At 48.9% G+C, this 15,580-nt stretch overlaps 1 protein-coding gene across 2 annotated transcripts in view; it reads right to left on the minus strand.

The window, feature by feature from the left end:
* HOMER2 (homer scaffold protein 2) overlaps nucleotides 1–9,849 on the minus strand; it is an 85,184-nt gene extending 75,335 nt beyond the window's left edge. Inside the window, exon 1 of one of the 2 annotated variants that reach the window (XM_044438845.1) lies at nucleotides 9,534–9,849. In XM_044438845.1, coding sequence (XP_044294780.1) covers nucleotides 9,534–9,548 — 15 coding nt within the window. In that variant the 5' untranslated portion in view covers nucleotides 9,549–9,849. The remainder of the gene's footprint in view (nucleotides 1–9,533) is intronic. The other variant, XM_044438844.1, reaches the window with a different exon arrangement.
* Nucleotides 9,850–15,580: the final 5,731 nt, after the last annotated feature.

The following is a 15,580-nucleotide window of genomic DNA, read 5'->3' on the forward strand; positions in this document are numbered from 1 at the left end:
TGCTTGCATAAACAAACACAATTTCAAGGTTCGGGCAGTTTGTTTCAGATACTGCAATGATATTCCAAGTCATTTTAAAACAAAGAGAGGAAGACCCAAATCATCAGCTGCTATTCTTCAAGCCAGATGTGCAGAATGTGTGACCTGGAGAGGTGCAGACAATCCATTGTCAGGGATGGAGACATGAATATTGTAAGCCGTCCTGAGATTTTTATATAATAGGATGGCATGCAAAAGCTTTTAATAATAATGCATAATGAGGCCCTGGAGAACTGGGCCCCATAAGTTCCCACCTCTGTGGCCAACAGCTGGGGGTGAAAGGAGGGCCACAGGTCCCTGGCTTCTGAGCTCGGATTGCAAAACAGAACAGGGCGCTGTGGAGCACTCAGTGGAACACGCACAGCATGTCAGGACACAGCGCGTTCCTCCCACACTCAGGCATGTTAAGCCGTTTGGTGCCAGAGGATCTCTCTCGTGGCTCCCACGAAGGAGCGGCTGGAATTACAGTGCAAAGATGCTTCCTGTTTGTCACACAGCACATCCCCACCTTCCACATGCAAACCGCTCTTTGGTCTTTGTTTGGGATCAATACCATTGCAAAACATGGTTTCTGCAATACAATACAAGTTAGGAATGCATTGCAAATATCAACATTCAGCCCTGCCCCACCACAAAGCCAACCACAATAACTAATAAACCATTTAAAATGCAGTTTGAACCGCCGTAAAACCAGCCAATTTTAATTAATAGTCTTAATTAAAAGGCAGTTGAAACAAAGTCAGGGTACTCCCAGATGAAAGTTTATTGTGCAATTCCACTGCCTCACTAATGAAATTTTATGAGGGTCCTGATGTCAGTAGCACCCCACCCCCAAATTTCCCCATCGATTCTTCCATCTTTTCTTCTTATCAGAAAAAAACAATTCAAGGACTAAGTAGCTGCCCAGTGGCTTTTGATGTTTTAGTGGATGCATGCTGAATCGTCAAAGTCCTTTGAAAGGCTATAGTTGACGGGACCAACCATTCTGGAGGATGCTGTGCATTGGGGGCCACTATGAAAAAGGCCGTGTCCCTACACTCTTTCAACAAGGGGATTTTCAAATGCAGGGAACTTTGAAAGGGGGAGAGTAAGTGCATTGTATGTGAAGTCCTCTTGGTCCACTTTCATTGTCTTCCTGCTTCTAAAATATTTGAGGAAGCAGTTGTTGCATAAGGCATCCCGCATGGCATTCACCTTCTCTTCTTGCTCCTTATTGAACTTAGTTCTGTATTTGTCCAGAACGATGCCATTGGAAGCCAAATACTCTGTGATTGGCATTTATGCACAAACTCCATCAATTCAGTGCTGTGAGCTTCCAAACTTGGAGTTGCATAAATAGACACAGAAATGTGCATCACAGAAGAACCCTCGAAGGATTACTCCCTGCAGAGAGCTATATGAGAACACTGAGGTGGGTGCCAGAACTCCAGCATAACAGATAAAAAGCTTGGCTGATCAAATCCTGTGCTTGTTTAATTGTTCTTCCAATTATGCAGCTCCATGATTTTTTAAAAGCTGCTTCTCCAAGAAGCTGCCCTTCTCTTCCAATGCTCATCCCTTTAGGGTGAGCCGAGTCCTTCTGAGAAGTTGGAGAGACATGCGGCCCCACTGCTCAAGGCTTGCCGCTGCACCATGGACACACATTCCTGCCGGCCGCACTCCCTGCGGCTGGGTTTTGGGGCAGGGCTGCGCTGGCTCCCGCTCCCTGCCAGTCTCATGAGGTAGGGCTTCACCGCACTGCCGCGGCAGGCAGGCCTCAGGCCATCAGAATGGAAGCAGGACCAAGGCACAGAAGCCATGCCCCTTTCCTCCAGCCAGAAATATGTGTTGATTTCCTGGCGTTGGGGTGTATCCCTCCATTCTAAAAGGTCAAAATGTCTCTCCTAAGGTTTGGTTATGTCAGTAAGAACTCTAAACCAAATTATGCTGGCATTTTGGGGGATTTTGGCCACACCCATTTGGCCCTTGGTCCCGCCCTCCACTGGGATGTGGCCCCAATGAGCTTCTCCAAAATAGATTTCAGGCCTCGGGCTGATGGGGGTTCCACGCCCCTGCGATATCCCTTGTTCCTCCTTGGCCGTCTAATGTGTAGGAAGCTGGACTTGCCAAGTTCTTCATAAAGGCATGCTGCCTGAGCACCTGGCCTTCTGCCTATTTCATGCAATTGCCTTTTAAAAACTGTTTTCAGGAGTTGCCATCACTTGGCTTAAAAGCAACAACTTGAAAACAGAAATAACTGTTTTCTAACCGTAGGCTGACTGTGGTGTTCCAGCTAAGAGGTGAAGAGAAATATTCAGTAAAACACTTTTATAGAAAGGCAACCCTGCCTAAGTTATAAAGCATTGCAACAGTTCGTTAAAATTAATTTTACTGTTTTACAGCAACTGCTAGCCAAACTGCTTTTGTAATTAGCAAACGTGCCTGAAGTGTTGATGATTAAAATCTATTTTCCTCCCACTTCTAATACATTTAGTGCTTTAAAAATATTTAACACTATATGACTGGCATTTTGGGGCTGAGTATTTCATGTCTGAGCATGACTCTGGTAAAGTATACTCTGGGGTGACAGACCAACAGCACTGCTCTGATGGAGACACTATTTTAGTTTCCCACAATGCCCTGGAGTGACACTGGGTAAGGGGAATTGTGGGAAATTACAATGTCGACTTTCCTGGAGCTAGCACTCAGATCAGTGTGCCTCAAGGCAGCATCAAAGAGAAACCGTGATAGCATACCATGGTCCCAACTGTTCCACAAGGATTCTGCACATTATTTATATCCCTCCTTTCTTCCTGGTTACACAGTCTTCCTCTCTGTTTTTTCCTCTGAGCTCCGTGGCTGAGTGGTGACTAGGACTCGGATCTCCCACATCCAGCACCTGAACCACTACGCCACCCTGGCCGTCACCTGGCATCGGTGCCATCGTGCAGGAGTTGACCAGTCAAAGTCCACCCAATTCTACTTCACACTCCCCCAACCTTACAGGCTACAAGCAGGATGGCGAGAGTGTGGTCTATTTCCACTTAGCACTAGCTCAGCACCATGGACAGGGGCTGCAACTCCATGACAGCGTGCCTGTCACTCACTCTTCAAGAACAATCGGAAGTTCGGAGATGACCCATCGTCAACCTCGGATGTGGGCAGCTCCAGGAACACCAATGATGGGTACCTTCCAACAGAAGACCAGGATAATAGAGGTGGATGGAGAAGCTGGCAAGACATCAGAGGGTCAGAGATGAAGGCAATGTCAGGAGCAAGCATGTTCGGATACCCTCCAGGCACAGCGGGGTCAGAGGCAAAGGCGAAGGAGAAATGGGCAAGGGTCAGATACCAGGCAAGGAGGCAGGGCCAGAGGAGAAGGCAGAGCCAGGAGCACAGAGAATCATGTTGCTTTGGCAAAGCTGGGCTGGACTGGAGAGCCTTTCATAGGCCCTCCTGAAGCTCCTAGTGGGTCTGCATGACTGCACTGGCCCTGATCCTGAAAGCACCAGAAGCTTCGACACCAATCCTGCATGTGGCCGGGGCCGCGTTCTCTATCAGGCCATCAGGGGGTGCTGCATCTCTTTGCTATCCTTGACAGTGGGTTATGTTGTCCCCAGACCAGCAAATACAAGGTTTCCTATGTTTCTTCCCTTTTCACACATCACACAGCAAATAACCTGATTTCTACAATTTACACCCAGCAGCAAATTGCACCCCATGATGGGTGCTCCTGTACCGTAAGCCTGTTTACATTTTTTTGGTCATGTTCACACTTTATATATTTAGGTGCATGCCTGGAATTCTTTTTGTTGCAGTCTGAAGGTGACAGTCTAGAAGCTGTTAAAGATTAGAGAGTGTACACCATCCTCAGCACATCGGTTCTACTAAATCACACGGGACTTACCCTCAAATCAATATGATTAGGTTCACAACATTTCTAAAGAACTCAGGCTAAAAATACCGAGTGACCAAGACAGAAATGCAAAGCCTAAATCTGGCTGCTTATGCAAATAGAGACTCTTCCTACAAACAGCCTGAATGTAGAAATCAATGGGATTCAGTTAATGGAAGCATAAAGGACTTGGAAGTAAATCCCTACCTTTCAAGCCACTTTAAATACTTGAAAGGCTAAGTAACTTGATGACATTCCACATTAGAGACTTTGTCAAGTGATATTTAGTCATTCATATGATGGACAAGTCAAAGTCAAAGATTTCCTGTCCACCTTGAGCCATATTTATTCAGACAGATTAATATTAGTAAAATAAGAAGTGTATTTGGCCTAAAAGTGTATATTTTAATTGCATATGCACATTAAAGGATACTTTTCATTCATATTGTTGAGGACATCTAAAAAGTTTCTAAGATTCATGTTGGAGTGCAATAATTTACCAATCAAAGGCACCTTGGGCTAGAAGGGGGAAAAGACTTACTTTGAAATAACCATACTAAAATAAACAGGATTAATCTGGAGAAAATGATTCCACATGCTTTCAAAAAGACAGTCCAGACAAGTCTAAGGTCCAGCAAAATCTACCCAGGTTTACTGGTACAGAAGCTCTCACAGGCACTGAAGATGCACCTGTAATTTTTTGAGGTGATTGGCAGTATGAATACATTTTACCTGTGCAGGGAATCCTAAGTACAGAATATCAATTCTTGACATCTCTACTTAGGAGCATAGAAAGATACATGATATCTGGCTCAAACTAGCTTTCTACTTAGCTTTATTTACTGTCTTTATTCTGACCAGCTGGCCTCAAACATTCATTTAACTGGAGATGCTGGAGCTGGGATTTCTGCAAACAAACAAACTGTGGTAGGGGAAGATCAGGGTTTGCCCAAGACCCCATCAGAGCAGACACTTTTAGGTTAGATAGACAAATAGTTTGACCTGGTATAAGCAGCTTCCTGTGTTCTTAACCCAGCCTGTGCATATACTAGGATTCTGTAGGAAAGCAGAAAAACTCAAAATCTGGTGCTGGGGGGGAAAGCCAGAGCCTAAAGGATCTCAGATTTTGTTATTTTAAAACGTGAAGCAAGCTACTAGCCCTCATGAGTAGGTTTCATGACTACAAAGAGATACTTCAAAGCATGAAAACAACACTTGCTCCAGACTTAGAATCCCAAGAACTGTCCTGTGGTTGGGGGGGGGGGTCAAAGGTTATGGCCCCACATCGCCTCTTGGCCCTCTGAAACCAGAACGAAGTCCACAAAGTAGTAAAAACCGAATAATAGTGCAAAAGGCCCCCACAAATTTGACTGGCATGCACTACAGAGACAGGTTGCAGAGCTCAGCTTTTCCTGGCTTAGGAGCTGGATTGTCCAGGCACTGAATTTAGATGTTTGTTTTTAAGTGAAGCGAAACAGTGCTGGCCTGACCACTTCCACAAAACTGTCTTGAGAGCTGCTCTCATTCCTTCCTGTCACTTATTGCTCTTGAAATGCACATTCCAGGATGCAGCTCTCTCCTCCTTTCATCGCTGGAGCGGTGCCTGAACCAGTCACTCACTTCGCACCTTCCTTCACACAACCGCTGCCACAGGCAGATAATGGCCGAGATGCCCTTTATCTGGGAGACCACGGACCCCCCCCCCCGCTGGCCCCGCCCTGCCTGCTGTCCTTGGCTCTGTCCTGATTCAAGGCCAGAGCTAGCTGCCTTGATGCCCTCGGCAGCCTGCGCGACCCACCCGCTCCCCATCACGTACGAACACAGCGCTTGGGGGTTCCACCAGAAGAAAACCGCACGAATCCCTGCGCAGGGTCTGAAGGGGCTGCAGCGGTTAAAGCAGCCGTCCCCAGCCTGGGGGCCTCACACTGTCACACTCCCAGCCAGCAAGGCCCACGGCTGCAAGGAGCTGCAGTCCCACGTACTGGAGAACACCAGGTTCCGCCTGCGCTCGGCCATCCAGCTCACCGGGCGGCTCTGGTTACTCACTGACCTCGTTTGCACTGCATGCTGGGCTCACTGTGGGTTATTTAAGCACTGGGTTGGATTATTCGGGTTTGTCCGGCATGCCAGCACCCCGCTGGGGACTGAATGCTCTGAACGCAGCCGCATGTGCCTGGCATGGGCCATGCTTTGATGCAAGTTAAGCAGCCAACGAGGAGCCCTGCATCTGGAGCGAACCAGTCTCTCAGCTGACAATACTGCGCAGGGCCACTGGAGATAAAAACACGAGGGATGGAACATGTGCATGTTCAGGAGGGAACCCTGAATTTCCCGGGGGGAAGAGAGCTAGAAATGTATTGCTATCATTAAAATGACAACAGATCTCTAAGGGCACTGCAGCTGAAACACGAGCTCTCATCTCATCCATGCACACCTGATTCTTTTCCTCTCAACTGGGTCCTGGGCAAAGCGGTATTCAGCTACGGAATGTGCTTTACTGTGTTTGGCTACAGAAAGAAGATGCAATAATTCCAGGCTGCCTGGCTTGCTGCTCTCACCAAGCCTCGAAGCAATTCTGGCTTTTTTACTGCTTTGAAAACATGCCTAATTATTCCAAGTGAAAAAGCAAACACATTAGATAACCTCTGATGCCAGCCAGCTGCGTGCCCCTCTCCAGCTTGTGCCCAGGGCAAGTGGCTCTATTGACCTACCCTAGTTATATTATTTTTGATATATATCTGAAAAGCCCAGCTTCAGAGAAAGGAATGTCACCAGGCTTCAACGAACCCTGACCAGGAGGACAGCCTGGATTTCCCATACCTTAGATTTGTCTAAAGTTCAGAAACAGCTCAGTCTGCAGAAAGCAGCTAGCAAAACTGTTTGCAGCCTGCAGGTAAGAATGAACATGAAGATTTTAAATGAAGATGAAGATTTTAAAAGAAAAGCACTGCTGTCACTTTGTGTGTGATTTGCAACCTCTTTGCCCTGCAGCAAACTTCACCAGCCTGGTGCCCCCTTCCCCAAAGAGCCAATTGCTCTTTGGCTGGGGATGATGGGAGTTCCAGAAGGTACCAGATCGGAGCAGGCTGTCTTAGAGGAGAGCCAGTGGCTCGCTGCACGCCTCTGGCCAAAGCGCTCACGGCGGTCAAGTCCTGAGCTGTTCCTTGCTTTGGTGCAGCCCCTGGCAGAGGGCAGCGCTCCCACTCCAAAGTTCTGCAGGGAGTCTCCTCCACACGAGCTGAGCCCACACTGAGCATCCCTTTGGGCACCAAGTGTGTACGCCTGGAGCTTGCACAACCCAGCCTGCCAGCGCCGGACAGCATCCCTGTGAGGCTAGTGATCCCTCTTGCTATTCCAGAGAAAACTTCCGCTACTGATGCCACTACATCAAGCTGCTTTTAAAAGCAAATCTACAGTGGCAAATGGAGAGAGTGGGAAATCCACCTATGAAACAGACTGCACGTGCTCACAGTCAAGGTGGCCAGAAATCTGACACCAGGCTCAGAATTACTGTTTTTCCCCATGGTCAGGTCTCCCCTCTCAGTGACAAAACCTTTAAGATGCTAGCACTGTCAGGAGATCCCGTTACCATGGAAAGCAGCCATCCTCCAGGTGCTCACTTGAAGGGAAGTTCAATAGAAATCAAGTGAAGCTCATTTCCTGGTAAGAGAGTCCGTGCCCAGGCTGCAAGGCAGCCCCTTTGATGCCAATCAATAAGGTTACCGTCTCGCAGATGAGTTTCTGCACCGGGTTCAACACACCTCCCAACAAAACAGAATGCATGACTGCAAACTTCAAGAGGGCCACTCATCGGGTGCCTGTAGCAAGCAAAAGTCACCTCCTAGCAAGCACAGTGAAGAAGTCTGTAACATGGAAGCGTGTTGGTTTACCCCTCTCTCTTCCAAGCTCCAAGCAAGCCATGAATGAAGCACCAACAGATGTGCCTTTCAAGCAGGCTGATCAAAATTGCTGCAGGTTACTAACTTTTCCAAAACTTATTGGCAATAGTATTTCATGCAGAGTCAAACTTTAGCTTGGGGCAGCAAAATCTGAACTTCTGGGGCAGCCCTGAAGTAGCTTGTGCTTGGGATGGCGAGGGGCTTCGATCCTTTGCAATGCCAGAGAACACTGTGGGAGCGGCGGGCAGGCTCAGCCGCTTCCACGCCAAGGAGAGAGCCTGGAGCGCACCTCACCGAGGGCCTCTGGTGGCTCAGAATCCTGCCAGTGCCCAGCACCTTTTCAGCACCCTGTGTGGGACGCGGGAGGAGCATCGCTGGGAGTATGCAGCACAACCAACCCAGAGAGGCGCCGGGAGCATGGGTGGGGAGGGAACCTTGCCCATGCTAGTCCCACAGCTGCGAGATGTGGCCACCGCATGTTCCCCACTGTGGCGCATGGCCCATCCGGTGCCTGTCTATTCGGAAGTAAATCCGCTATTGCATTAAGTGGAGCTTATCTCAGATGTGCAACAGGAACAGCGACCACAGAGAAGGCCTGCTAACAGTTCAAGGGGCCTGAGTCCCAAGTACAGGATTCCTGTCTTAGGATGTAATCCTGCACATGCTTGCAAAGGAAAAAGTCCCACAATCCCCGGCATTCTCCGACCGGCATGGCTGGCTGGGGAATGATGGAAGCTGTCACAGTTTTTCCTGTCTCGACATGTATAGGATTGCAGTGCTAAATTGTAAGCTAGGAGAAAGATGTAGTTAAAAAGAGAGCGAATGAGAGAGACATACCAAGAAATGGGCAGTTAACGTTGCTGCAGCTGGGCAATGTGCTGTTAATGATTAGAACGGCCCTCCCCAACTTGATGCCCCCCCAGATGTTTTGGACTTCAACACCCATCAGTCCCAGCCAGCATGGACAAGGGGTAGGAATGCTGAGCGTTTTAGTCCAAATGATTAGGGGGAGCCTGAGATGGAGGGTTAGTTTAGGACTGGGGGACCCAGAATTAAATCCCCACTTTGCAAACAAACTGAGTTCGCCCACCACCAACTCTTAATCTAGCCGGTTTAGGGATGGGAGGACCCTTTGGCTCTCGGGATGTTGTTGGACTGTAACTCCCATCATTCCTGATCATTAACCATATTCCGGGCGGAGAGGCACCCCCACAACAGATTCCCTACCCCCTGGAAGAGAACTTGGCAACAAAGACACACGAAATCAGCAACACTAGCAAGCAATTCTAGGCACCCACGTCAGGTCCCTAGAACCCAGGAGGCCTTGCCCTCGTGTGAGCGTGCACAGGATCGGGGTGTCCCCGGGTGGGACTAACTCCCACCAACCGAACAGGACTTGCTTTGAGAAGTAAAGTACTTCGAGGCTGCGACCGCGCACCAACTCGCAAGCAAGCCCGCCGCCACCCAGGTCGGAGGAGTCCGTCGCCTCCAAGGGGCGAGCGCGCACTGCGCCGCTCCGAACGCGCGCTCGGAAACCCCGGGAGAGCGCGGGGAAGTTGAAGTCCCCGCCGCCTCCCGCCGGGCTCCTTCCCGCGAGCCCCCCGCCGCCCCACGCCTGCGCTGCCGGCGGGGAGGGAGCCGCGGCGCCCACTCGCGGGCCCCCGGCCGCCCCCTCACCGCGTCCCCGCCGCCGGAGCGCCCGCCCGCCCGCGCAGACGTACCCCATCTCTCGGCATTTCTCGCCTGCCGCGCAGCCCGGCGGCGACAGCGCGCTGGCCGGAGGGGTCTCTCCGCCCCCTCGGTCGCCGGGCGGCAGCGCAGGGCGCGTCCCGACTTCGCACATTCGGCCGGCCCGGGAAAACTCCCTCCGCAGCTTCGAGGGGCGGCGACAGAGAGGCGCGCCGCTCCGCGGACGTGGAGGGCAGGAGAAGCCGCCGCCGCCGCCGCCGGGGCCGCCGCGCCGACCCTTGCGCGCCACGCAGCCGCCTTCCCCGCTTCGGTGGCCGCTCGGTCTTTACATAAGCGGCTCCCGCGCAGCGCCGGGCGCAGAGAGGGCGAGGCGGCCGGAGGCGGGCGCGCGTCCTGCGGGGCCCCGCGTGGACGGACCAGGCGGCGGCGGCGGCGGCTCGGAGGGCCACCTGCTCTCCCGCAGCCGCCTCCCACTCGCGGGGCGGAGAAGCGACTCGCACGCGGCGGCGCCTCTTTCCTGCGAACCCGGAGCGGGGAAGGGGCGGGGCGCGCGGGCGCCAATCAGCTGGGCCGCGGCTTCCCCCCTGCGCTCGCTGGCCGCTTGCGCGCGATCCTGTGCCCCGTTGCTCCGTCCCGCGGAGTGCCTGAAAGTGCCGGAAGGGCGCCCAAGAGTACGGGACCCTTCCCCTTTTAAAGTAAATTTGCAAACTGCTATTTCACTATTTGTTAAAAAAGGGGGGAGGGGGCGAGCAAGCACAGCATCCCCCCGACCCCGAGAGGCTAAGACCGGCTTTTGCTCCCGTTGTGCTCAGTCCACGAGACTTTACTCCAATGGAAATACGGAAAGCTGACCTCCCAGCTCGGCAGGATTTGCTTCTTGGGGGAGGGGGGGCTGCGCTAGCCTGAAAACAAACTGGGGGTGGGAAAGAGAAGAGGCAGTGCCGTGTAGCAGTTAGAGTGCCAGATTAGGACTGGGGATGTCTGGAATGAAGTCACTGTGCATCCACGAAGAGCGCCAGGTTACCTGGGGCCACTCACACACTAGCCTAACTCTCAGGGTTGTGGTGAGGACAAAATCAGAGAGGGGAGAGCAGAAGTACCCTGCTAGTCTGAGAGGGAGTGACCGGTCCAAAGCAACCCAGTGAGCTTCATGGCACAGTGGGGACTAGAGCCCGGATCTCCCCAGTCCCAGGGATGGGAATACGGGGGCTTCAGCCCTTTTCAGTTAACCCCCCCATCTTGTCCCCTCGCCACATTTGCCCATGTGACCATAGACAGGGTTACTTAGGGGTGCTTCCGGACGTCGTGCAATCCCATAGGGTTTCATGGCGGCCCAGATGACACCATCTTCCGTTTGCAGCTACTTCCATTGGAAAGCAAGCTGCCAGACAGAGGGCTCCTAGCATGACTGATGAGGAGCCATTGAGCAGCTCTTTCACCTTGTGCATTTGTTCAATGGATTTTCTGCAGTCAGAAAGGAGCGGCGAGCAAACAAGGGAGCGTGACAAGTGGCAGACAAGCATGTCTGAACAGCCCGCCTCGTAAGGCACGAAAAGCTCCTGTGTGCATGTGTGTATTTATTGAGACAGTCTGGAGAAGAGGCATGCAAATTTAGCCCAGCCTCCTCAAAGGGACAGGCTCCTTATATTTGTACAGGGATTTGCCCTTTGAAAAATGCCCCAAAATGTAAATAATATGTGTAAGGCATACTTTAGACTTTACAGCGTAAAACAAAGTTATGTTGGGTTGCAATCCTATACTCACTTACCTGGGAATACACCCGTCGTACACAGGGGCAGGAAAACATGTATAGGATCGCTCTCCATGGATGAAGTTCTGTGGTTCATAGGACAATGTCAAAGAAGAGCACCTCAGCTATCGGAATGTACAGAAATGGAATAAATATATCAAGTACCATTTTAATATGTGCTTAATATCATTTGCTTAATTTAGAAATGTCTGGCTTTAACTGTTTTAAATGTTCTTGGTTTACTGCTGAAAGGCTGCATTGTCTTAAATTGCACACCACCCTGATGGCTTTTAGCAGAGCTAGTGGCTTATAACTAACCAGATAATGTCTCATGCATACACACACGACTGCCTAGTTCTTAAATGTGGGCCTTTCCATGCCTTGGGATTTTGTTTGGGCCCTGTGATTTAGGGGTCTCTGCTCTATTCCCAACTTCTATTCACAATATGCTTGCTACCTGGCATAAACTAAAACTATTTAATGCAAGTGGACAAATATTAGTTGCATTTACTTTATGGCAACCTTTTGACTGGCTGAGCACGATCCTCATGCAGCCCCCTTCTGATGCAACCCCCCATGTTCTCTCATAAAAGTAGGCCCAGTATTTTAGTCTTAGGCAGCTCTTATACACTGATTTCTTACTTCTTTAAAAAGACATGAGCTATAGGTGACTAATTTACCCATTTTAACTTTAGTATAAATTAAGGAAATAGTAAATGCACTGATGGAAAAAAACTCAGTGGTGCTGTCAGGCAAGGAATTAAGGATATAGGTTTACAAGCCCATAGAATAAACTGTCTGTGGGGTGGAGGGAACACAGCAGAGCCGGCTTATTACAACTTGGAGTAGACAAATATATACTATCATCTAATGAGTCCCATGCAAAACTATTGTCTAGATCAGGGATCTTACGCTCACCACACCGCTGCATCCCTCAGCACCTTTCCAAGCACCCACCAAGCTGCCCTGCCCTTCCCAAATGCTATTTAAATTAACACGTTTTCTTCCTGACTGCTGGGATTGCTGTTTCCATTTGTGCTCAAAACAATTCAAAGGAAGCATTTGGTGTTAGAAGGTTCAGACCCCTCCTCTGCTCTGTAGTCGGCCTTTTGGGCAGATTACTCATCCTTTGCAACAGGCATGCTGAAGTTGCACCAAGCACAGTTTACCAAAGGTGCCCATGGCCCCAGAAAACTGACCCACCCCTTGCCTAGAGTTGAAAAGCATGTAAGTGCACCAGGGAACAAACTGGCAGCCAACATGAAAGGAATGGGAGCAACCGTGCCTCAAGAAATCTGCCAACAGTGCAGAGTAAGTCTGAAATTCCATCTGGGTAGCAAGTGGAGCTCAAGCAGTTTAATGTCACCAGAGCCCTGAGATGGAATTTCATCAGCCCTGTTATGTGTCATGCTAAGAAGTTTCAAGGATTACTATTAACTGTAGCATTGAGAGAGGCTTTCCAGAATATCCCATGCAAATTTTGAAAAGCCATCCAAGATAAGCAGCTGTACCATTTTGACATTTGAGATGAATGTAGCCCAAAGGAATTTTCTTTCATAAGGATTGCTAGATCCTCAACACTCTAATGTAATGTACTTCCACAGCTTTAAAATTGTATTTTTGAACACTCAAGCCACTAAACTTGTTTGAAGGAGATTTGAAGGCCACAGTACTCAAACCATATTTCACTGCAGTAGTTCTGAAGGAGTCAAGGACAATGTAGAGTCTTCATTCTTTTAGATACTTGCATCCTGTATAAAAGGCCTTATTCCTATGACCTGCCAGTGATGATATTTTAGGGTGGCCAGGCACAAAAGAAGATAGCATTTTTGCACCTTTAATACCTTTAAGGTGTGTTAAAGAAGAAATTCCAGCAGGCATAGTTACACAAGCTACACCTGCTCAAGTCCCCGCTTATATACACCTGTACAGGAGCTCTGTCCTCCATCCTGCATGACTATATGTACAAACCTGATTGTAATCAACACTTTCCAGTTAGGAATTGTAAGCCGAGCCTTTCTACGATGGTTTGTCTGCAAATGGCTATAGGTCACGGTAGTGCTGGTGACTTTGGCACAGCTTCAGAGGTGTAGGCAATATCCTAGACCTGACTGATTTTGACTGCGCTGCAATGTAGGTTTATCAGAACAGCAGAATAGTGGATTTGGCCCTTGGAGTGGATGTCCCAGATCCACAAACAAATGAGCTGTACTGAATGATAAAATGATCTGTATTGAGTTGAAAGCCAGGGCAAAAAATTCAAAGCAACAAGATAGTGTATCTATGAAGGAAATTCTGTGCAATTTCAGAGGAAAACAGCATCACTTTCATGCTAATTAAGCCACAGAATCATTTTGTTCTACAAAATATTTTTCTCACATACCAATTTGCATGTAGTTTGGGTGTTTTTTTTAAATTCTCAGTCTCTTGTCACCATCTGTAGCTCAAATCCCCATGCCTTAAATTGCAGGCATCTGTTTAAAATATTCATTTCTTCAGTGGCATGGGAGATTCATAATCCAAACTCATCTAATAAATACGGGGCTATGTTTCAAAGCAACCAGAGACAGCTTGCCATTTTAAATGCTGCCTTTTTCAACTTCAGTGGACATTGTCCTGCATGTGTCTAATATAAATTGAAAAGTAAACAATACCCCAGAGGGAATGCCACGACGTTGTGTCAAGTGCAGAGATCATCTTACGGGAGAGACTGGCGAGTCCTGTGCTGAGCTCTTTATCCATCGTAGCTTTTATTCTGCATTTTAATTGAGCTAGCCATAATGCCGAACTGCACTCTCAAAATAGTTTCAGCACCATGGATAGCTATTTTAGCGCTCAGAACAGCCACTGCAATGGGTATGGCACCCACCTGACCAGCCCTCCTCGTCTTCAGACTTTTGTACCCCTGGTGGGCCATTTGCATCCACTAGCATTTGATGGCTGATGGCTGGAGGATGCAACTCATCTACCTGGGTGGGAGATGAAATATTTTGACTTTGAACGATGGCTGCTGAGAGACATGGTAAGGATTAAGCTATATGTTATGTTATTAAGGCATCTCTTCTTTTAATTGATGACATTAAAAAAGGAACCATAGGGTTCTGACACATACTGGGGACCCATTGCAGTTTTTGATGCAAAATGATCCATCACAAGCTGCTACTTGTCTCCAAGGAACAAGGAACTTGTTCCAGGAAACTGCATCTTTTGGAACCAAAAGCATTAGGGGAGTTGGCAGGAAATACCTGCAGGGTCAGGAACACACTCTGAATTGGGACCCTGCAGGCATTTTTTCCCTCAAATAAGAGTAGCCAGTTTAAACATGATTTTTAAGAAGCATGAATGATATACTGTATATTTGGCTACAAGGTGGAACCTTGCTGGGGTGGGATAGGAGGGCCTGGAAATTTTGCAGGCAGGTGACCAGTGCTGATTTGAAAGCTGTAAGGTTATTTGCTTGTTCATACTGTTCAACAAGAAGTGTGTGTAAATAAACAGGCATTACACACTACCGTTATGACTCCAGTCCTTTCCCTTTATAGGAAAACTTATGTCTGTGAAGACAGCTGCTGGAATTGCCACTTCAGGAAGTGGGGAGTACAGAACGATACCTTTAATTTGTAGGAAAGATTCATGCTCTAATAATTGTCAGTTTCCAGGGGGCCAATTTTTTTTCTTGCTTCTCAGCTTGCAAACCCTAAGTATAGTCGGTTTATCAAAAACCTTCCTTTGCCACCTGCAACCTGCTGAAGTGAAACCCTGTTCGGGTTTGTTGATCATGGGGCCAGCCCAAGAGCCTTTGCTGCTGGAGGCCAAAGATAGCACGGTACCTTTCCCTGTGCTATGTACAAACTCCTTCTTGGGGGAGTTGAATCTCATTTCAGCTCTGGTGCTGTGACAGCATTCCTCTACTACACCTGAGGGCAGCAGGCCAGCTTGGCACACAACGGTACGCAAGTTTAGACAGAAATCAAGTTCTGCGAAACCTAATAGTGCTCAGCTGGTATGCTGCGAGTAGCACAGCGCCAGGGCCTCTCAAAAATGTGCAGCCAGCCCTGAGAACAACCCTGTCATGTAGTCTATGTTGAAAGATGGCAACTGGCCCAGACTGAGCTTTATGGCTGAGTGGGGGTTTTAACTTGCATTTTTCCAACCACATCTCCTTCAATACTTACATCACACTGGCTCCCAAAGTAGAACATTGCAGCCTTTAAAGAAGGCAATTTGGGGTGGATTGGATTCACATAATGCCACACTATGGTTATATGAATCAAAGGCCATCCAAAGGCACCTTCGATCATATCGCGACACAACTCCCACCCTGTGACC

The sequence above is a fragment of the Varanus komodoensis genome, unplaced genomic scaffold (genome assembly GCF_004798865.1).
Source record: "Varanus komodoensis strain SLA01 unplaced genomic scaffold, ASM479886v1 scaffold33, whole genome shotgun sequence".
NCBI classification, from domain to species: Eukaryota; Metazoa; Chordata; class Lepidosauria; order Squamata; family Varanidae; genus Varanus; species Varanus komodoensis.